The sequence below is a fragment of the Accipiter gentilis genome, chromosome 16 (assembly GCF_929443795.1).
Source record: "Accipiter gentilis chromosome 16, bAccGen1.1, whole genome shotgun sequence".
Taxonomy (NCBI): domain Eukaryota; kingdom Metazoa; phylum Chordata; class Aves; order Accipitriformes; family Accipitridae; genus Astur; species Astur gentilis.
In genome coordinates this window covers 26,966,015-26,988,556 of record NC_064895.1, presented here as the reverse complement: position 1 = coordinate 26,988,556, position 22,542 = coordinate 26,966,015, and the positions used below count along the sequence as shown (strand labels likewise).

The 22,542-nt window shown below is 43.8% G+C and overlaps 1 protein-coding gene across 1 annotated transcript in view; it reads left to right on the top strand.

The window, feature by feature from the left end:
• The window catches only part of PKHD1 (PKHD1 ciliary IPT domain containing fibrocystin/polyductin), a 260,367-nt gene that overhangs the window by 25,585 nt on the left and 212,240 nt on the right, over window positions 1–22,542 (top strand). The window contains exons 20-32 of the mRNA XM_049818774.1: window positions 526–710; window positions 1,085–1,223; window positions 3,868–4,022; window positions 5,518–5,702; window positions 6,754–6,876; window positions 8,248–8,353; window positions 8,843–9,121; window positions 12,189–12,319; window positions 13,094–13,229; window positions 16,007–16,202; window positions 17,373–17,440; window positions 20,039–21,652; window positions 21,822–21,965. Coding sequence (XP_049674731.1) covers window positions 526–710; window positions 1,085–1,223; window positions 3,868–4,022; window positions 5,518–5,702; window positions 6,754–6,876; window positions 8,248–8,353; window positions 8,843–9,121; window positions 12,189–12,319; window positions 13,094–13,229; window positions 16,007–16,202; window positions 17,373–17,440; window positions 20,039–21,652; window positions 21,822–21,965 — 3,461 coding nt within the window. The remainder of the gene's footprint in view (window positions 1–525; window positions 711–1,084; window positions 1,224–3,867; window positions 4,023–5,517; window positions 5,703–6,753; window positions 6,877–8,247; window positions 8,354–8,842; window positions 9,122–12,188; window positions 12,320–13,093; window positions 13,230–16,006; window positions 16,203–17,372; window positions 17,441–20,038; window positions 21,653–21,821; window positions 21,966–22,542) is intronic.

Below are 22,542 nucleotides of genomic sequence, written 5' to 3'. Positions count from 1 at the left end.
GACTTAAAAAATCAGGACTGTCTGAAAAACTTCAGGAAGTGAAGTTGGCAGCTTGGGTATCTGTAAGATTGTGTAAGGGGGCGGGGGGGTTGTGTGCGCCTGGGAGCAGAAGAAGGGGTTGGGATTAAATTACTACATGGTGGAGAGAGCTGGGAGCCTTGAACAGTCATCTGGTATTCCCAAGGGGCCTGAACTCTGGATTGACCCCATTGAGGTCACTGATGCTACCTTAGTGTTTTGCCAAAAATAGAGCAGCGGTAGTTATTCCCAAATTCCACTCTTGCGATGTAGAGGAAGACACCTAAGCAGAGATAAAAAGCTTCGTTTCTTACTGTGGGGAACCCAACAGAGACACACAGAGAGTGATCACAAGCCATTGAGCAAGCGTCTTGTGTATGAATAAATAACAGTGATGATAACAGCAGTATCTGATGTTACCCAGGGGCTACACAAAGCATCTCAAAAGTTGGTTATTGCCACTACCTCACAGCAAAAGACAGCTTTCACGACCTTGGTGTCTTCCAGCTGGAGCTTTACCTGCACTGACCTCTGGAAGGGGTGTGTGAATCTCTCCACGCTTCTCCAGGACCTCCCTGCCAATTCCCCCATGTTTGTGCATCAGATAGACTTGCTGAGCCCCGTGCTGCAAAAGGAAACATTTGGGTCATTTTACCTTGATGAAGTCATCATTGCAGACAGAGCTGTGACTGGTAAAGGAATCTGGTTTTTTTCTTTTCTGTTAATGTTACCATCTTTCCAGGATATTCCATTAAAATCTTTAATGATTAGGCTGGTTGAAACTTTTTCAAAGAGGAATGGTATTTCGCAACAGGCACAATAATACTTTTGTTTTTTCTTGAACTTATACTGTTGCGAAAAAAATCAAGAAGGAATTGCCAAATATCACTATTCTTGGTTTATTTGAAAATGTGCTTCTACAAATGTAACTCTTGAATGGTCTTGCCCAGAAAAAAACCAAACAACCCCAAGCAGATATGTTTCCACCTATGAAATGAAAATAACCTAGGCATAGTGACAGTTGTTTGCTTTGCTCTAATGAATGCTTGTGCTGTTTTTCTTTCAGTTTCTCAGAGGGACCCCAAACCACCTTGGCTAGGTGGGAGGGTGGTTGAAGCAGTATCTGTGGTGGGGTCTTCTCCCACTTACAATGTGTCCTGGATGGTGTCTGGCTGTGGTGCGAGTCTGCCCCTTCTCTCTCTAAGGTAAGGACAGCGAGTAGATTATCTCAATACCCTGTAATACCTCTTGTAGTTCCCCCTGACATGTCTGGAGCTGGTTGTCAACTAAGACAGGACATAAGAGGCAGTGGAGAATAAGATGACTGGAGCTTAGCAATCCCTGTGTTTTCACCGGAGTCTTCTCCTCTAAGCATTTCAAATGGGCCGTGTTCAGATTGTTTAGGCTACTGAATCCTGCACAGATGTCTGTACTCAGTAGATGGGCTGCTGTTCTAAATTAAAATACTTAATTTCGCTCTCAGCACATGAGTGTTTTGAGCTTTGCTCACCATACAGGGTCTTGACATAAAATACTGTAGACATCTTGGTGAAGGTATCAGATTTTGGTATTGAAGTTCCACGGTTTGAGTGGGATTCAGTTGCTGAACCAGAGGTGCTTAAGATGTTTTGGCTGACCTGGGGTGAAAAGTATGCGTGGGCCATCAAGATATGATGTAGGACTAGAAGGAGATCTAAGCCCTTCTGGAACAGTGGATGGAGATCAGCCAGAGATGCTCCTAAACACCTTTAATGACACCAGTTACCGTTAGGCAATGGAAGTCCACCTTACCTGTCCTTGTTTACTGAGATGGTTTCTATTCTGGAAGTCTCAACAACGAAAAAGAAGGCAGAGCCATAGGTTAACCAGATCAGAGAGTGCACCATTAAAGAGTTATACTTGCAGCGAGTAAGTCCGGCAAAAGTCGGGTTGTATCCAGTCAAGTCAACAAGGATCTGATGGGAATAGAGCCAGGCAAAGGAGAAGCTGGAATGATGCAGCCTCTTCTCTGCAGCAGCCAGCTGTTAGTTTGGCTCAGTTACTTCACTCAAAGTGACTTTCCCAGGCGTCCACAGGAAATCTTTCAGATGAAGGTGAACCTCAGCCTGCTGTAACCAAGTTTAGTTTCTTACCCTTGTGGTCTCCCTTCTTTCAAGGAAATACAAAGCAACATGTCATTAGTTTTGAGTGCTCTAAAGACAATTAGATTCTCCTTTAAGAGGTGGCTAAGATCTGAAGAAAATTAGATCTGGTTCCCGGAGCAGCCAAGTCCTTGCCTTTCCTGGTGGAATCCGAGGCTTTGGTGAACTCGTCAATCTCCTGTTGGGATTCAGAGACATAGTCCAAGTCAGCACAAAGGAGAAGACTGACACAATGCAGTTTATATCTCAGTTTTCCCAACATAATAGCTGCTCAGCAGCAGCTCAGGCTATTTCCCACAAAGCCCAACTCCCAGAAGTCGTTTGGTAAAACAGTTAAACTACAGTTCAGTCCTAGCTGATTTGTAGAAGTCAACTTAGCTAGCACAGCATAGAAGGATTTGATGTGTGAAAGTCTCTCCTTGCAAAGCACATTTAATTGCCAGTGTCAAATGTCATATTTTGACATGAACCACCAATGGCAAAGGCAAGGATGAGGATAGAGGGGGATGTTTGTGAGGTTTAATATGCATAAACAGAGATGCAGTTAACAGAAAGAGGGGAAATTTTTGCTCCTGTGTGTAGCCTTAACAAGACTGATGTTGGAATGACACGTGCAGCACTCATGACCACATTTTTCAAAGGGATTTAGAAGAACTGGGGGAAAAAAAGCCATGAGCATGATTATGGACCTGAAGAAAATGCCTAGGAGATAAAGATTTAAGAAGCTCAACCTGTTTAGCTTATAAAAAGAGAATTAAGAGATGGATTGATCACAGTACCTCTCACCAGGAAAAAAAATAAAAGTGCTTGGCACTGGTGGGCTTCTCCTTCTCACAGAGGAGGATGTAAGAGAAACCGGTGTGTGATGCTGAAGCCAGGAAGACTGCAGACAGAAATCAGCACATGCTTTAAAAATGGGTAGGCTGATCACTCTCTTTGCATATCTTCAAAACAAACATGGTTCTTTCTCTTCACTGAGCACGTGTTGTGCTCTATTCTAATACTGCTTGCCGCAGTCGGGACAGGAATATTAGCTAAAATCTGATGTACTGGCTGTACATCAGGTGAGAAGGCTCAGCGGTCCTTTTGGTTTTGTATTCTCGAAATTTGCTCTGCAGAAGTCACCGCTGAACTCTGTCTTCAGCTGTTATCCAGGCACGGAACCACACGGTGGCACCATTGTACCACAGAGAGTCTCTTTTTCCTTTGAAAAAAGGATAATTTTAGTGACAAGGGAGAAAATGTTTCAAGTTTTAGAAATTGGGCTTTGGGTGAACTCTAATATGAAATATAGCTGTAATTCAGGGGAGTTAAGATTTTAATAGACTCGAGGAGACTACAGGATGAAGTAGGAAAGCTTTTTGCTTTGATGTTGTACCTGCTGTCCAGGCTGCATTGAGTTGGTCCTTTAAAGACACCAGTACTGGGATAGGACTTGCTTATACTTGGTGCTATACGAACTATTTCTTCTATCACCAAAAAAAAAAACCAAAGTGCTTTTCCATAGTTTCCTGTTGCGTGCATTGCCTACGCTATGCAGGTATAAGTTGGGAGTATTCAATTCCATTTGTGCTCTGAACATGTTCTCCTTGGGTCCTTCAAGAGCGTTGTTCCCATAGGTGCCCCTCTGCTGCTGGTTGACATGGGGGTGTCAGGAGGGGGGATTTTGACTTCTAATGCCTTCATGTGAACCCTCTCTGTCACACAGAGGTGCTTTTCTTGGGGAGGGCTCTAAGGACTATGGCTACCTCAATGTCTCCACGGAGGATGTGACGGTCAGCCTCACTATTCAGAGACTTCAAAAGTCATCCCCGCCTATTGGAGGGACCTTCCGCATCCACTTTGCCAATACAGTGATATCAGGTAAGAGAAGATGCAAATACAGGTCCTGGATTTCCTTTGCAGGAAGCCAAGTGAAGAAGAGACAATTTTGAAGCTTGGAAAAGCTCAGGGTGCAGGCTGTCAGGTTAAGCCCATTGTGATAGTTGCTAGATCTTTGCATTTGATGTCTTTCAAGACAGGAGTTAAGGATTATAGGCATGGAAGTATTTCTAGATGTTAGGTATGGGGTAGTTCCAAAATAGATACAGCCACTGTGAAATATTTGCCTTAATGTTAAAGAACTTTGCATCAGATCCTGAACTGGGATTTTGCATCCCAAGGTTTCATTATGCTGCTGTTTCTCAGCATGTGTACTTCTGCACTTTTTGTATTACAAGGCCTGTGCAGGTTATCAGGAAATTAATTATCTTCTAGGATTACCAGGATTGGTAATTGGTTTGCAGATACCACAAAAGTTTTTGTGCATAGAATTGCTTAACTTGAATTAGTCACCCTTTAGATGTGCTACTTTTTCTTGTGTTTGATTTAAATAATCAGAGAGGCTTAGAATTGAAGTGAGCAGCTTAATCTGAACAAGGCCAAAGAATAAAGTTCTTGACTGAGGAACTTGTAACTCAGTCATAAAGTCAAATAACAAAATAGGAAAATGCAGCCTTAGAATATTTGTGAAGTAACTCTTTCCTCTGTGTTGTCACTTAAGATTTTCCTACCATAGCTGAAGGCAGTCTCAGCAGCCTGCTTTTGAACATCATCTTTTAAAAAATGTACTTCATTCCTCTTGCCCTCTTCCCAGGTGTTGGGCTTTCCCCTCTTTCTTATGAATTGGTTTACAGAGATTTATCGTATCTGCAGCTTTGATTGGCTATAGGTATTTTTTTAAAAAGAAATACAACATCATTTGCATTTATTTGGGATTGGACTCTACAAATTCTTCTTGATAAACTGACTCTCTCCACAGCCATCTCTTCTAGGAAGTTTCCAACCTTTCTATTTTGAAGGAAAATGACTTGCACACAGAAATTTCACATGTGCGTATTATGTAAAAGTATTGCTTAAAATTTCTGATGGTCCCAAGTGGAGAGAAGTTGCTAGGTTTTCTTAGCTATTAAATAGTGCAGAAGATCTTCAGACTAGATATGAAGAAGACATTTTTTATGATGAGGGTGGTGAAACACTGGAATGGGTTGTGCAGGGAGGTGGTAGATGCCCTGTCCCTGGAAATATTGAAGCTCAGGTTGGACGGGGCTCTGAACAACCTGTTCTGGTTGAAGATGTCCCTGCTCATGGCAGGGGGTTGGACTAGATGAACTTTAAAGGTCCCTTCCAACCCAAACTATTCTATGTTTCTTTTGGCATTTGGGGTCTAGTATGTTTCCCTCTGATGCTTTTTGGCAGTTACAGAGGTTTGAATCACAACAGACTTGCATTAATAATGAAACACCTTTCTTTTCGAGAAGCAGGTAGTTGCGTTCTCCTAGGGATGAGGATATCCACTGCTTTCTAATGTCTTTTGCAGATGTTTCAGTGCACATCTCCTCCCACCATCTCCGCAAGCTTTTGCAAGACAACATAGATAACTCCACAGCCCCGTACTTCAACACCAGTGACTTCATCGTGACCAAAGACTCGAACTCGTGCTATGAAAGCATCTGGACATTGACTTGGAAAACAAAAACTGGGGACTTGCCCAATGTTATCAGTGTACAGTAATTCCTTTTACTAACACCCACTTTGAACCCCATGCAATGTCTTTGGCCTTGGCTGATTCATTCTCCCAATGTTTGTTTTTATGAAGACACCCTTGGGACCTTAGGCAATTTATCTTCCTATTAGGAACAGCAGCTTAAGCAAATTGCAGATTAGATGATTAAAAACCAATTGTAGTTGCAGAAGGAGAAATTACATCTTCAGAGTCTGTGCTTCAAAATGAGGAGGCTAGAATGTAATTTCTGTGCTTTGTTGTAGTTCTGCACAATAAAGGGGCTGTTATACTGAAATTAAAGCTATTATGATCACATTAATTTTTCACTACAGTAACTGAAGCTCAGTACAGCTTTGTGGTATCATTTATGGGCCAAGAAGGACTTTTTCTGAGAATTATTCTGTATGGGTTCATATCTGGTTCTCTTAAGTCTCAGATGAAGGTTCAGTTTACGCTGTTCCATCCCAAGATTTTTCATGTTGAGGTTTTGCTTCAAGTAGCAGGCTCTTTTTTGAATAAGGACTCAGACTGAGCTGCTTCCTCCCTCAAAAAGAAACCTATTTCTTTGTATATCCAGCTTCTAAAAGTGTGAAATTATTTTCAGCAAAGCAATGAATTCCCACGCTCAAGACATTGGCCTGGATGGTGCAAAAAGCTTGAGCTGCATCTTCAGCTGTAGCACAGGCCCTTGTTTCACCCAAAGTCTTGTCTTTGAGAAGCAGATGTTCAAAACCATTTCCATGCCTAATTCCAAATGATATTATTGAGTATTAGAAGTTTATTTGCAAATCTGGCTCCTGAATCTCTTTGCCTCAGTTTGCAGTCTCTTCACCTGCAAGGGTGAGGAGGAGAACAGGGAGATGTTGTGAAGTCTTGGGTAATGAAGATTTTAGACCTGGAGACATGATTCATGGAAGAAGCTTGAGAAAAGGTTTCCAGGAGTTCTTTGCCACCTTGTAAAGACTCTGTATGAACGCTGGGGGGATAGTTTTAATTTACAATCACAGGACAGAAAAGGATGAGAAACTTAAATTCTTTGTTCTTTGCTAGGTGTCTGCCAAAAACCTCACCGGTCTGAAGCCAACTGTTTCTAGTCGTGTGGTTTACGATGACGGTGTGTTTATTGGGCCAATATTTGGGGACATGCTTGCTACCTTCAATAACAAAACACAGGTGAGTTAATGTGCTGTCACACTTCCTAGTGATTCACCTGGTTGTGTAGATCCAGGAGTCTCACAGGTGTTCAGGTACTTAGTTCTGCCACTAAATCCTTTCAGAAATCTGCTGTTCTGTGCTTTGCCATAAATTGGTCAGATTCTGTTCCCTGGTTTGCGGAGCAGGACTTTTCTCCAAGACGTATTGCAGGTGGGGAGAATGGTCATCATAGGTAGTGGAAGACTATTTATTCCTTTTGAGGCAATGGCCAAGGGCTGATGTCATCTCTGGACTCCCACCCTTGTTGGGTCCTATAGAGCTGACCACCAAACTTGGGAATGACGCTATTCACCTGCAGCATTCCTGTTGTTACAGTGATGGGCTGTAAATAAATGAGATGGTGACTGTGGTATTAGTCTTAGGCAAGTCCCTCAGCCTCTGTGGATCTCAATTCTTCAAGTGGGAAAAGGGAGCAAGGAGGGCTTCCTGGCTGAAGGATTCTGCTGGATGGACAAACGTGTTGCAAATTCTGTTCTCAGGTGTTGCAGGGCAGTGCGCATTGCTGGCTTTGCTTCCTCTTGAGTTTTGAAGCTTCATTCTGGCTTGCTGCTAGCCTAAGTATAAAAATGTCCCTCTAATTATTCTGTCTCTGTTCAAGCAGAGTGCTTTGCAACTCTGTGCTCCTTGCGTTTCTTGGACACAGTCTGCTTTTGCTTTTTGCAGGTGTTGGTGTCCTCTTCCAGCATACACTTAATACCTGGGAGAGAGATGAAAAGGGGCTTTCCTACACCCTATGCTTTGCCAGTTGACTTTTCTGAGATATCAGGATCTCAGAAGAGATATCTCTTGATATCTCTTGTTAGATAATCAAGGTCACAGCCCAGCTTTCTTGTTTCAGCATGAACAAGGTGGGGGAGGGGGAAGGAAATTGAGGACTGCATGCTGAAAAGACACATTCTGGGATTCATTCTAATTAGTCTTAGAGTGTGCTTTAAACAGAATAAACTTGTTCCCAAGGCAGGGTGGGAAGAACTGGGGTATGGCAAACAGGGTCTTCAACGGATGACTAGAAAAACAGGATTTGGGAGGAGCTGTGGGTCCCAACAAGATGGGAGGTAGGATCCTGCAGACACCAAGAAAGGCTGGTGATAGGGCTTCCATAGCTGTGCTCTGCTTTACCTAAGATGAGCCCTAGCAAGCCTTGCAATTAAATTTGTAACGAGGCTGCAGCAGGATAAACAGCTGCCTGACTGTGCTCCTCTCTGGCACAGTCGGAGTGCTCTCGGTAGCTCAGTGTTGCAAGTGGCATTGCTCTGCAGGTCTACCAGGCTCTAGAAAACACCTCTGTTCCCTTCCCAGCTTTAGGGTAACCTTCTTTTCTGTCTCCAGGTGGTGGTGGTGGTGAACGATGTCCTTGCAAACTGTTCCAATTCATGCTCTTTCCAGTTCAGCCAGGAATTGACACCCTTAGTCAGTGATGTGGAGTATTCATCAGGTAACGGGGTTTTGTGTTTGAACAAAATGGTAAAAATACTGTTCTGTGAAAAAGATCTGCCAGATGCTGAAGACTTTGTGTGTATGTGTATTCTTTTGGGAAATTTTTAATTTTATGGAAACTGTACTTTCTAGTGGGGCACTTCTAATCAGTTCCAGTCTTACGGTATGTAGCGCAGACATGGTTTTGCAGCAACATGAAGATGGTAGAAGCATAAAGGGAAGAGAAACAGTGGTAGGCTTGGTGCTTAAAGTGAAAGTGGTTCTTGGCTAAAGTTATTTTTAATAAAAATTTAAAGAAAAACATAATAGCTGGACAGAAACAGACAGGAATAGGCATTATGGGGGACAATGAGAGATCATCAGTGGTGTGTAGTTTTTAGGATGTCCTGATGAGGATGGTAAAAACTTTTAACTGTTGGTTGAAAGTAAATCCTGGGCATTGCTACACCCAAATTCATGAGTCATCTTGTTGATTATATTCTTTCAGATGGTGGGTCCCAGGCCACAGTAGTTATCAGGGGAGCTGGCTTCACTGAAGAGAAGCCAGCCCTGCAGGTGGAGGTGAACGACACGACCTGCCACGTCATAAGATCGAATCGAACCGAAGTGGTTTGCCAGATGGAGAGGCTGCCAGTCGGAGTCTACCAGTTGACACTACTGGTGAGACCTTATGGTTTCGCACTCAACGGCAGCACAGGAGAAGGTGTCTTCCTAAGAGTTGAGCCAAAGCTGGTAGCTATCGAACCTCCGACAGCTTCAGAGATAGGTAGGTCTGAATGCCAGACCGACTCTAAGGGGTCGTCTGCTTTCTGTTTCTTGCTTTTCATGGCATGTTTTGGCGGTTCTGTGCTTACACTACCCATGTCTTCACCTGCTGAAAAAGACATAATGTGGCTGGACACATTGCGTGTACCCCAAAGCCCTGGGGTAAGTTTCTTTAAGAGTGACAGACTCTCTTGTGCAGTTCAAGTGCAGGTATATTCATTTCAGCAATTCAGATGGGTATTAATGTTTCATAGCTCATCTTCCTGTATCCATTTGACACACAGCTCTGTAGTATTTGAATTAATCTGGCCTAATTGTGAAATGGCTAAACTTTGGCTCATCCCAGGCCCATTGAAGTGAATTCATATTCTGAGTGATAAAATGGAAAACTCATGCGTTTAGATACAAAACTGAGAAACACAGAGAAATGCAAACTGAACTGAAGCTCCTTCATTCCCATTACCCCCCCTCTCCTTGAAACAGAAGAGGAAATAAAAGGTGATATATTCCATCCCTGAAGATGAGAGCTTGGAAGATTTTCCACTGGACTCTGGGGCCAAAGGACTGTTACGACTCTCTCATCTGCCCTGTATGTGACACAGGTGAGAGGACTTCACCTGGAAGTTCCAGCAAGGTGCCTAGACAACTGTAGCTAAGCCAAACCAAACACTGTAAAAAGCCACCTTTTCTTTTTTTGGGAGAGGGAAGAGTCTCCCCAGCCCAATAAGAAATGTGGAGAACACTCTTGACACACCTGGGTTGTGCGAACAAACCAAAAGTCTCAGCATATGACTTCTTTTCAAGTGGCTAGGAATGCACCTAGAAACAACATGACCCAGGTCTAATGACAGTAAAAGTTAACCAGCTTTTTTTCTGGAAACCTCCTAGTTTCATGATCGAGGTGCTTTGAGTTCATGGTACCAAACATCACTGAGAGCAGGAGTACCGGCCTAGGTGCAGGATGAAGCTAGCTCGGCCATGTTGGTCGGAGAACTGATTGTGCCATGCTTGGCCACCTTGGAGTGGGCAGAGGAAGGGAATGATGGACTGTGAACCTCTCTGTGGGTCAGCCATGGGATGGACTTGGAAAAATGTAGGGTTCCTAAGCTGAAAAACAAGAAGTTATGGCCACCTCTTTTCTTTATGTTTTATTGGGGTGCACGGGAAGAAAACAATTCTAACCCTTCTCTTGCCTTTGTTTTTCACCACCTAATGGGAGGGTCATAGAGTACATTAAGGCTAAGACTCACTTTTGTTTCATAGAAAACCCAAACCCACCCAAAAAACCCCAAGCAGCCCAACCCAAAAAACCCTAAAAGAAAAAAGCCAGTAATGGTAAGTTTTAGTGCTTGGGCCTTGCTTCTCATTTCCTTTGCTGACAATCCAGTTGTTCTCCCAATTACAGTGATCTGTCACTCATTAAAAAGAATGCAAGTATAATGCTATCTTACATTACATATGCCTTGAACATTTATAATTGGAAAGAATTACAGCTTCCATCTGTGTTTTTAATTTCTTCCATTTAAAATACCTCTCTTCAATCTTATCGTAAAGTGCACATATGCAGTATTTCACTGCATATGGATATAAGTGTAGATATCAAAACTTCAGAGCATCAGTCTTTACACAACACACATGGATTTTGTACTCGAAATCGGAGGCTCCTTGTCTGATAACTATCACATTAGACAAGTGGCTTCAGTTTTGACTTCTTGCTGTTTCTGACTCTACAAACGTTAACGTTACAGGAGAGGAAGCCAGGAAGCGTCATGTACTTTGCTGCACCAGGTCCCTCTTGTCAAAATATCACTGGTCTCAGTGGTGCTGTACTGGGAGTTCCCTGTGACCTAACTCTATACGCATGGGATGCCTTTCTAAAGATCCCATGATGCTCCAGTGGATGGAAGGAGCTTACTGTTAACATATCTGATTGCTGTTGTTTGCCTGGTTTTGCTGTCAGCCAGAGAAAATTTAGAAGATTAAACTTCTAAACTTCTCTGTTGCTTTAAAGAATTAGCAGGAAACAATGCTTTGAGGAAAAGGTACAAGGGAGCCTGCCATCAATGACTTTACCATGAAGTTTACTTACGTCACACATGAAAAGCATCATGAAAGCTCAGTTGGTTCGTAATATAGCCATACTAACACATACTGATAGACACTGCATTAATGAAGTACCTATCTGAGCAGTCTGTCTGCCCAGCCATAGTCCTAAAACTGTACAGTACTGATAACTACAGCAAGCAGCTGTAAGTTTCAAGCAAAATTTCCTTTTTTTTTTTTTTTAAATTTGTCTTTGAACTGCATCAAAGAACAAAGTTCAGGTTAGAATTGCCATTAATGTCCATTCCTGTTCTCTTTCCTGTTTCTCTTTGAAATGTCCCTGAATCTTCTAGTCAGTTGAAGAAACAGGGGCACCTTGACTCTTTGCAGTGGAATTGGGTGCTGCAGAAAGGTCAAGTGCAAGTCTGACTTGTGTTGGGTATGATCCTGCATGTGATTGCAGAGGCTCAGCTCTGGCTGGCACAAAGGAGAGTTGAGGTTGCTTAGTGCTTCACAGAATTAAGCTCTCCGTGACTTTCCTCACAACTCTGCTAAGTCTCAAGCCCTGCCAAGTCCTCTTTCTAACCTAAGTTTCCTAGACACATGCTACAGGCTTTTTTTTGACAGCAGGGTGCTTGGCAGCTATTTGAACTGTGAAAACACCTGCTGTGTTAAGCTCATTTTCCATTCTTAGTGTTTCTTCCTTCCTTTCTTATTTTGTTCTTGGACTAGGGATCTTTCTAAGGTTGAGATCACAGGCTAGACCTTGCTGGCTTAAGCAAGTATGTCATTAAAAAATAAACCAAGAAACAAACCCAGTCCTCCTGTATCATGGACAAGAATTCAAATAATAGGCGAGAAGCATCTCTGGTCAAAGAGGATGCTAGGCATGGCAAGGTGGAAGCAGATCCTCAGATCAACTGTGAGACAGAACCGCCTTTTGCAGTCACCTATTAACAAAGAATCCTTTGCATATAAAAATATCATTCTACATCTTGAATGTAACAGAATAATTGGTTTTGTAGGAGGACTGAGAGTGGCTCTCAGGGGGACCAATCTGGAAGGGGTAAACTTGGTGTTGTTTGGATCTCAGCCTTGCCCAGTTATGGAGGATGACAGAAATTCAACAAGAATTGAATGTAAAGTTCCCTCTCGGGTAAGAAACCACATTTTCTTGGGAACAGTCAGCAGCCTACAGGCCTTTCTATATTTTCCTGGCCTGAGCCGCACTAGGGGAAGGGCAAATGGTAGCCCATCAGCCAAGTCTTGGCTGTGGGACAATTTACCAAGGACTCCACCTAGAGTTTAGACCAGCTTAATTAACAATAGATTGATAGGTGATTTATGAAAACCAGTGAAACAGTAAAAAGTCCAGCTTGCAACATCATTAGCTAAGCCTCACATAAACCAAACTGGGGCTTTGAACTCCAGCAAAATTGCCCGTCTCTACTTTCAGTTGTCTAGTAGTAGATTAAACATGCCTGGGACAATTGTTCTTGCTCCCATTGTTGAAACCTCTTCAGCTCCAAATCTTTTACTTTACATCCAGACCTCCTTTGGACATTATCTGTGTGTCATGCAAATACAGTGCTCTTTGCTGCATGGCAAAATTATACCCAGGATGATGCTAATAGTTTAAGTATAGGGATAACAGTCTATGCCTATGACTTACTACTGTTTAATTTACTAGTATGGATATAGAAAATGAAAATCTGCGTGGTCTGAGATTGTTTTAAGGTTTCTAACTCTCCATAGATGTCCCTTTGAAGTCAACATAACTGTACACATTTAAGTAGAGTCTGGTGTATATACAAATTTTGTCAGTGCCATATCCCGGATTTATTAAGTATGGGAGATGCAGGAATATGGGGAATAACTTTTTTTATTGGTGCATTCTTAACCCTGACATTTTCTTCATTTCTGTTTCTAGGGGACAGAAGATACTGTTGTCCATGTGACACTGATTTCTGGGTGCCAATCAACAACAGTAACCAACTTGTTCCAGTATGATCCTTCCTTAAACCCTGCTGTTGTATCACTGAGCAGAAACAGAAGTGGCATAGCAGGTGAAAAGGCTGCAGACATGTATTGGGCATCGTCTGTAGAAGTGTTATTATTGCTGATGGTGGTGGGGAGTTTGGTGATCTGACACTATTTTTCTGTTATTTTCTTTTAACTTATAGTCCCCATGTTTCCTGCTTGCCCTGATCAGTCCTGGTGGTTTTATGATGGTTTCAGTCTAGCACACATGAGAGAGAGTTGCTTGCCTTCAGCCAGTATGGATGATGTCCATAGGATGTTAGGGGTGGTATAGTGCTCCTTTTGTGTCATGTTTCTCTAACTCTGCTCTGAAATTATCCCACCCATTCATCCTGGGTAACAGGTTCAGCCATGACAAGAGAAATGAACTCTAGAGAGTGTCCTTCTCCAGGATCCCAAAGGGTTGATCATAAAGCGCATCATGTGCATTTTGAGTTGCTGAAAGCAGAAGAGAGGCAGCACTTTTCTTGCTAGTTCCCATTTCCAAGCCAAACTGTTTCTTCCAGTTTAACCTTGTGATCTGTTACTTTAGCATATGAGTGCAGACTTCACGGACTTTGTGGGGGCAAAATCCCAAGAAGATCTCATGGAGAGTTTAGCATTCCTGTCTTTTGAAAACTTGTGTTTGGGGTTGGGTTTTTTTTGCCCATTTCCCTTCTTTCTTTTTTTTTTCCCCACAAGGTTTTGGCTGGGTATTGAGAATAAAAGCATTAATGGTGAATGGTGTCCACTTACAGAGAAGTCTTTTAGAAGAATGTTTACTACATTTCTGTGTGGCAGAGAGACACCAGATTCCTAGTAACTGAGAGAGGAAGGAAGGAAGATAAAAGGAAGACAGAAACATTCCTGCTTTCCTATGCACCCCACTCCCATTCCTCCAAGGATGCAATAATCTGATTTTTCTCTCTCTCTCTTTTTGTAAGCTCTTCAGTACACACCTTAATAAAGCTGCCCCCAGCTAGGCAGTTTGGCTGGACTTGGTGGGGATGCAAGGAGTTAGGTGATTGCCAGTGATGAAATGCACTTCTTGCTGCACGCCCGGCATTTCTATTCCTTTTCCCAAACGTCCTTGTCATTTTCTATTACTCCAGAATGCATAAATAAGAGAAAACGTCCTTTATCATCTGAATATTATTCAGATATCATAGCACCAAGGGGAGGTATTTCTAGCCGTGGGCAGCCCAGGTGCAAGGAATTCCTTAATGTTATAGCATCTCATGAACGGTGGTGGGGCTGGGCACAATCTCTTATTCAGAACCTTCACAGCTTCGTCTTTCAATATAATTTTCCTCCTATATAATAAAAAGAATAAATAAATTACACCGATGCCTTCCAGGCATCTAGGATTAAGCTGACAATTGACCAAGAGTCCAAAGAGTTCACGCTATTAATATATTCAACTTCGCAGGCTTTCAAACTTTATTGGACTCTTTGCGCATGCAGAATTGAAACGTACTGGTTTCAAGACCTGCTTAGAGGAGCTGGTAGATGAGGGGAGCTTTGTACAGACTCTCCTACTTCGTGGAAGGCAGAGACTTCTCCAAAGCTGAGGCTACAGAGTTGAATGTAACGGTGACTGTGCCCACTGTGGAGGTGATGCTAATGCCGAGTGACCCTGGCCTCTGCTTGGGAGACAAAATTTCTATTTAGATCTGAATCTCTAGGAAGGTTGTATTAACCTATAAAAGTTACTTCTGATTAACAAAAGCTGAGAGAGTAAAACAGATGAGCTGCTCCTGACTACCTCCCTGTGCAGCTGGGATATGACAGTCCCATGTGCTCAAGGAAGAAGAGGAACAGGCAAAAATGAAGCTGTTCTGGAGCAACTCTGCGGGTGGACAAGTGTTTTGGGCTGGCTGGCTCAGGGGGTTGGTAAAGAGACATTAACACTTTTTGCTTGAGTACTTAGGAAGGGGATTTACGTAACAGCAGGGAGTTGGACTTGAAGACCCCTCTTTGTCCTGTTTATCCCAGCTTCTGTGCAACTGAACCCACACCGTTCGGAGGAGATGGGAGGATGAGATTCACCTAAACACATCTCTGTTCTTGTTGCTTAGGTGTCTTCCATAGCCAGTGAAGAGAAATAGGTGGTTCTATGGTGGGATTCACCACAGCTCTTTTGGATGTCTCCCTTAGAATAAGATGAATCATGCCGTAAAAGCTCTGTTTCTCTTCCTTGACTACAGATACAGCTATCTCAGTGAAACTGCTTTTATTTGGACTGATGCATATCACCCTAATTTTTTTTTAAGCTATTTCAGGAGGAATTTAGGTTATGAAATTCCCTTTTTCACGGCCCTTGTCCTCTCCTATTACTACAGTATGCACAAATAAAGGAAAGTATCCTCTATCATCTGAATATAATTTGGCTCATAACAGGTCTGGATCATTGTCAGGGATTAAGGAAAAATCCCAGAACTCCTCAGCTCCAGTTTGTGTGAGCTTTAGAAAGAGTGGGTTTGGGTTTTATCAGATGCAGATATTTATAGGATAGACGGGGGCACGGATCCTATCCGGAGTGTGTACCAGCAGGCTGAGAGTGGCCGTAGATGGTCATAGCCTAGTGCACAATGCTAACATCTCAGGACAACCCTGACGGCTTGTGACTTATCAAGGAGGCCAAAGGATTGAGTAGGATACAGAACCACTGTGGTCTTCAACTTTTTGTTTTGGGCTGATGGACATGGCTAGACCTGTTCTGGCATGACGGGACTCCATGCTCTTCCTCAGGCAATGGTTACGTGTGCTAAAATAGCTGTTGCCAGAAATACTGAAATAGCTTCATCCATTCTCCTCTCTGCAGGGGGTCAGGTGCTTCAGATTGGAATATCCCAGTTTGCCAGCTACCGAGGGTCAGATGTCAAGGTCCAAATTGGGGGCTCATGGGCACAGATCCAGGCGCAGACGGACCGTGGTGTTAACGTGACGCTTCCAGCCTTGGCTGCAGGATGGTACAACATTTCTGTCATCATCAATGGCGTTGCTGTCGCTTCAAACAGGTGTGTGAATGCCTGTACTTTCCTTAAGATATAAATTTCATTCTCTGCCCTAGTTGGTATTTTAGGGTTAATCTGAAAAGGAAGGTAAGAGTTTTCACAAATTCTGTACCTAACGGTGAAATCTGCAGTGTGGTATAAAATTATGAATAATTATCAAGGCATTTATTGATCTGTGGAACCCAAGTCAGCAAACTGCTAATGCTAGTCAATTAACTCCCCTTGGATCAGTAGGAGGCAGGAGAGAAACATTTTAGAAAAAACAGTTGATTTGATGAAAAATGCATATTCAGGCAATCAAAGGTATTCACAGATTCAGGTCAAATGCAGATAAATCCTGCTGTAGGAAAAAAGCAGAAGAAAAGAAACACTTTTCATGAGAAAAACAAAAGCTAGTTTGAAAAATAAAAAAAATGCTTTGTTTGGAGAATTTTTAAATGATGCTATTTCCATCTTTTAAGGTGACACTTCAAGTTCATGCCTAGATAAATGTGGTGTAAATGAATTAAAATGTGGGGGAAAACGGACCTGAAAATGGGACGCAACAATGCATTCATAAGCAGCACAGTTTTTCCCCTCAGCCATGCAGTTCTCATCCATGGCAGCTGCTAGGAATGATCCTGAAACCATGGTATTGGGGAGAGGAGCTGCTTTTATTGCTCACGACCCACCCTAAGCTTCTTGTTGCATTAATGAACTTCAGAAGGAGAAAGCCTGTGGTCAGTGGGATGACATGCAGGGATTCATCCCATCTGATACTGGAGTCTGTTAGTGGTCTGGTGGAAAGATGTAAAGAAGGCAGGCGGCTGGGATGTCTCTTCAATTCACTTGCATCTCTTGTCTGTGGGCATAGCTACAGTGGGATCTGTTTGGCAAAAAATCCCCTCACTCTTGCTTCTTTTGACGGGCAATTCGTTTGCACCTCATGGACTAAATGTGGCCCACAGGTTGCCACTTGATAAGACAGCGTTCATAATAGATGTAGCTCAAATCACACAGAAAAATTTGGGGTGCAGGGTGGTCTTGTCACTGTGGCATTGAACAAAGGGGATGTGCCAGGTGGGTGTTTGGCCTTCCAACCTAAAAGGAGTTGTAAGAAAGAATAGCACTACGGCAGGAGAGAAAAATATAAAAATAACCCCACCCCCTTTCTACATTGCTTGTGTTTTGCAGGGTTGAGCCGTTAATCCAGTACCTCTCGGAGATCTTCAGCATAGAGCCGTGTTGTGGCTCCTTTCTGGGTAAAGAGCGTTGGTACATCTGCAGCCGCTTATGGAGGTTAAAGGGATCAAGGGCACGGTTTTCCTGCAGGAATGGAAAGGGCGTCCCATTTCACATCAGTTTAAATGAGGGTGTTTTAAATCTGTGACCCTTTATTATGTAGACATCAACTGGCAGACAGCAGCAGGCTGGAAATGTGGGATTGTAGTGAGCATTCCTCCATCTGGTTGGCTGGCTCAAGGCTCCCTGTGCTTTGAATTTGATTTCCCCAAGTGTTTGCTCATGTATCCTTGCATGTTCCCATTGGGAAAACAAAGCACGCCCACACCTGACTCATCTGTGCTGTTTCTTTCAGTCCTTACGCCTCCATCTTTCAAGGCTTTCTATGTGAAAGTTAGGTGGAAGGCAGCGTACAACTGTGGTTTGGAGCAAACAATAATTTCAAGTGATCCCAAAGGGGATGTTCATGTTCGTTGAGTTGAAAAGACAACCGCCCCCCCCCCCCCTTCAATGTTAATTTTAATCAAAAGTGAAATATTTATTAATTCCATTCCAAGCTTTTAAACGTTGGAAATAATTTAAGTGTGTTTCAGAGCAAAACATCACTGAATTAGAAAGAAAAGTTTTACTTTAAATCTTAAAAAGCAGATTTGAGGTGGTTGATTTATTTTGTCATTTGGCTGGGGGTGGGGGAGAGTTGAATCCCTATAGTGAATTTTACATGAGCCCTTAGAAATGCTTTTATAGAAGACAGAGAAATTCTTTGATGCAACTTTAGGTCCTCCACAGCTTGCTCTCCCTGCCTCATAACACATTTAAAGATACAAAAATTCAGAGGCTTTGTGGTACATGATTAGTTCAATAGTTTGTGAAGTGCCCAAGCCTTGAAAGGTGACAGTGTGGATAGAGCCTGGATAGCAAAAGCTCTCAGTTTTGAAGATTAAGCTATATATATAAAAATATATATATTGAACCCTTCTTTTCATATTTAAGGGTAAATTGAAATGTAAATAAGAGCTGATTAACTCTTTAGCTGTAGTTTTATGAATGGCTTAAGCTGATTTAGAAACTCATCGCTGCAAAAAGCAGCAGTCCTTTCCCCCCCTTATCTCTAGTCTTTTGTTAACGCTTGTGTGGCCATCTGGATTAAGGATTTGAGCTCAATCAAAAGGAACACCATTATAAAACAACTTTATTTTTCAGCCAGATCATGGGAAAAGGAAGGGCATAGGATTAATGGATAAAGAGGTTAAAGCAAGGCAGAGCAGTGGGGGTACCAGCATTGCAAACTAAAGGAAGATGGAGAGAGAGGCTTCAGCTGGGCTCTGGGCTTGGAAGCATGGGATTAGGCTGGGAATTCTGGAGGGTTTGCATTTTTATGATTATCACTTCCCTAAAATCCAGACTGCTGCTTCTTCAGTGCTGCTTTTAGCACCCTGGGAAGCAAGGCAGATACCCCTGCTTTGCAACTTAATGTAGACCCAGACATCAGGATTCACGCTTATTCCAGATAATTGGCACCTACTCTTAGTGGCCGGGGTAGTAGCAGAGACTCCCATGTCTGCTTCTCCTGTCAATGTGGAGAGGGAGACTCCAGTGCCATGTCCTAGAACAACTGTGGGGGTCAGACCAAAGACAGCCTGTCTCCCAGAGCGACCCAAACCCAGGATGCCTTGGGAATATTGTATGAGTGGAGCAGTGTGTGAGGATACTTCTCTGCAATAATCTTCCAGCTTCCAACACTGGACACACGGACAGCTCCAGCTGGAGGTCATAACTTTGTGTCCAACTCCTGAATTGCTTTTCCATATGAATGGCCCTCTTGGTTCACACCAAGAGTCTGTTTACCCATTTGGTGTCGTCTTCTGTGGTCTTAAGTAGATGCCCAGGGAATAAAACCATCCAGGCAACCACAGGGCAAGGCAAACAGCCTGCCTTCCTCCAGCCCATGCATGGGAAACCCTGGTCAGAGTTGTCTTTGGAGTGGAGGGGAAACTGCTCTTCCTTTCCCCTTCCCCTTCCTCTTCCACCGGTCTTAAATGGTGCAGACTGGGAGCATATAAGGAGGGGAGAGTTGGAAGCATTCATCAGTATATCAACTTTTCTGGTCAGTGATCTCCTCGAAGGCAAGTGACCATCAGTGCGTGGCAAATCTGGCACCCTGCCTGAGTGGCCAGACAGAACTGAAGACTGAAGGAAGGTCTGTGGTTGTGGCTTTTTGTTTGAAAGTAGACATACCACATTCTGCTTCCCTGTGTGCAACAGGACCAAACCATCTCTACCATCTCCCCAGCTGCCTGTACAGTCTCATTCCCTGAAGAGTTCAGTCTCTCTTTGCTCTCAGGGGTCCTCTCACAGCAGCTTCCTCCAGTTCTGTGGTGGCTTTCTACTGTCATTTACTGCCACAAAGGTCCCTGGCTACCTGGTACCGTAGCCTCTTGCCCACGTAGGATTATCCTGATACATGACTGCTATTATCTCTAGCTGTCTTGTTCCAAAAAAAGGACTTAATTTCTTCTTCCATGCTTATCAGCTTTATCATGGTTTGTGATTGTTCACAGTCATTGATTCCTTTCCTGCATATAATGTCCTTCTTATTTATTTTGTTTTCCTCCTAGGTGGAACACTGCTCACAATCTCTGGGGTGGGCTTTAGCCAAAATCCTGCCCTGGTTTCTGTTTCAATGAACAGGCAAACCTGTATGGTTACTCACTTGGCAGAAGAGACAGTTTGGTGCCTGACCCCACCAGCTGCTGATTTGTCTAATGAAGATTCACAAGACGTCTCTGTCACAGTATATGTAGTCATCAGCAGCAGGTCACTTCAACATACTCTCTTTGCAAAAAGGACCACCACATTTAATTACCAAAGAGCTTTGACTCCTCTGATTACTGTTGTTGAAATGGAAATCACAGACAGCAGCCTGCTCTTGAGCATCCAAGGGATAAACATCACTGGATCTGTGGCTAAGTTTGGACACAGTGAATGTGAACTTGAGTTCCAACGCAGCAACAAGTCTGCAATGTTTTATCAGTGCTCCTTGCCACTGAACAGCCTGGAACCTGGGACTTTCCCCATCCAGGTTATCCAGAGGCAGCTAGGATATGCTCGTGTGACAGCAAGGCTGCAGGCCCTTACAATAACTCCACGGATAACATCCATATTCCCATCGCAAGGATCAATCTGTGGTGGGATGTTACTCACTATATCCGGTGTTGCTTTAAAATCCAGGAGGAATTTGGTACAGGTCAGCCTGGAGAGTAATTATTCCTGTGAGATCCAGAACTCTGATAACGGTGCCATTAGTTGTATTGTCCTTCCAGGGGCCCGTCCTTTGCGTGATCAGTGGTTGGCTGAGGCATCTTGGGCTCTTAATGTCACAGCCACTGTCAATGGGATCCGCAGTGTCTGCCTTGGAGACTGTACGCTCCACCTTCATGAGCAGTGGACCCCCCTTGTAGATCTGGTGACCTGGCACACCAATGGGACATTCACCGATGTGATGATCAAAGGACAGAGGTTGGCATGGCCAAGTGATAGCCCCATGGTACACCTGAATAACCAGGCTGTCTGCAAGGTAACTTTCTGGAACGAGACCAGCATCGAGTGCCAAACAGACTGCATTGCCCCAGGGGAGCACAACATTTCCATATCCAATAGGAAAAGTGGTCAAGCTTGCTTCAGAAAGGTGTCCAGTGTTCTCACCATCCTGCCTCAGGTGTATCGGTTTTACCCACGAAACTTCAGTACCAACGGTGGAGGCCTGCTCACCTTAGCAGGCTCGGCGCTGAAAGGAAAGAGACTGACTTCTGTTCTCGTTGATTATCACCCTTGCCTCCTTCTCAGCGTCACCTGTGTAGCTATCCAGTGCACGGTGCCTCCGGGTAATGGGACTAGGGCTTTGAGTCTAAAAGTAGACGGCATCTCCTATTACCTTGGAAGAATAAGTTACAACGAGGAGTCTACTCCAGCTTTCCTTTCGCTTATTGCAACTGGTCTCCTTTTAACGATGACGGTATCACGGGTCACAGAGATGGGCGCCATCCACGTATTCGTTGGAGACTTTGCTTGTGGTAATGTCACCATCGCTCGCTCTACTTTGCAGTGCTTGGCTCCTCGGCTCCCTGTTGGCAAGTACCGTGTACTGGGCCTGGATGTCCCCAGGGGCTGGGCTTCCTCCAACCTGACGTTCACCTCTCGGCTGGTGGTGGCAGCTGTACGTCTCAACTGGGGTGAGTCATGAAGGCTTGTTGCAGCTCCTCCGCGGGGTGCAGTGTGAGGGACTAACGTGATTGGTTGGGTTTTGGGCGTGAAAGCAAAAATTATGAATTTAAAAAATACCCTTGTTGACAGCTGGCTGTTGAGCTCTGTCTTAAATCCCATTTTCTGTCCTTTTCCAAGGTGGCATGAATGGAGGAGCAGTTGGCCTGCATGGAACTGGGTTTTCCCCAGGGAAGACTTTGGTCACAGTCTGTGGTGCCAGCTGTGGACTGTTGGGCAACACGACGGTGACTGACCTGAGCTGCCTTGCCCCACGCTTACACGGTCAGCTAAGACGCAAAACCTGGCGTTGTGTTAAAAATATCCCCTAAAAACCTGTTTTGACCCAAAAGCAGGGGGTCCCAGTGTATTTCATCCCAGGGGAACAGAGAGCAGCAGCAACCCTGGAGAAAAGAGAAGCGCCAACATAGATAGCATTGAATTCTGGGTTTTGAGCTCAGTCCAAAGACAATTGCTGACAGGGGGAGTATTTGTGTCAGTGGCCATGGGCTTTGGGCTAGAATCGCCACGCGTCTGTGGTCACACAGGCTTTGTGGGTGGGTGTGAGATGTGCACAATGTCGGCAGTTCTTTGTGGCAGCTATTCCTTGGGAAAACTCTCACATAAGATGTGCACGAGGGCTGTAGGGTTGGGTACCCAAGCACTTCTTGGCCATCATGACCGTCTTAGTGAGTTGAGCTCCCTTAAATGCCTTTTCTTCTGCGGCTCCATACATTTTGTGTTTTGGCTGCACGATGGGACAACTTCAATGGTGTAAGGGGTGGGAGGAAAAGGGTGAATAACTGGGAGGGTGAACAAATGATGTACTGTGGCCTGTTCATACCTTTGGGAAGCTGGAAAT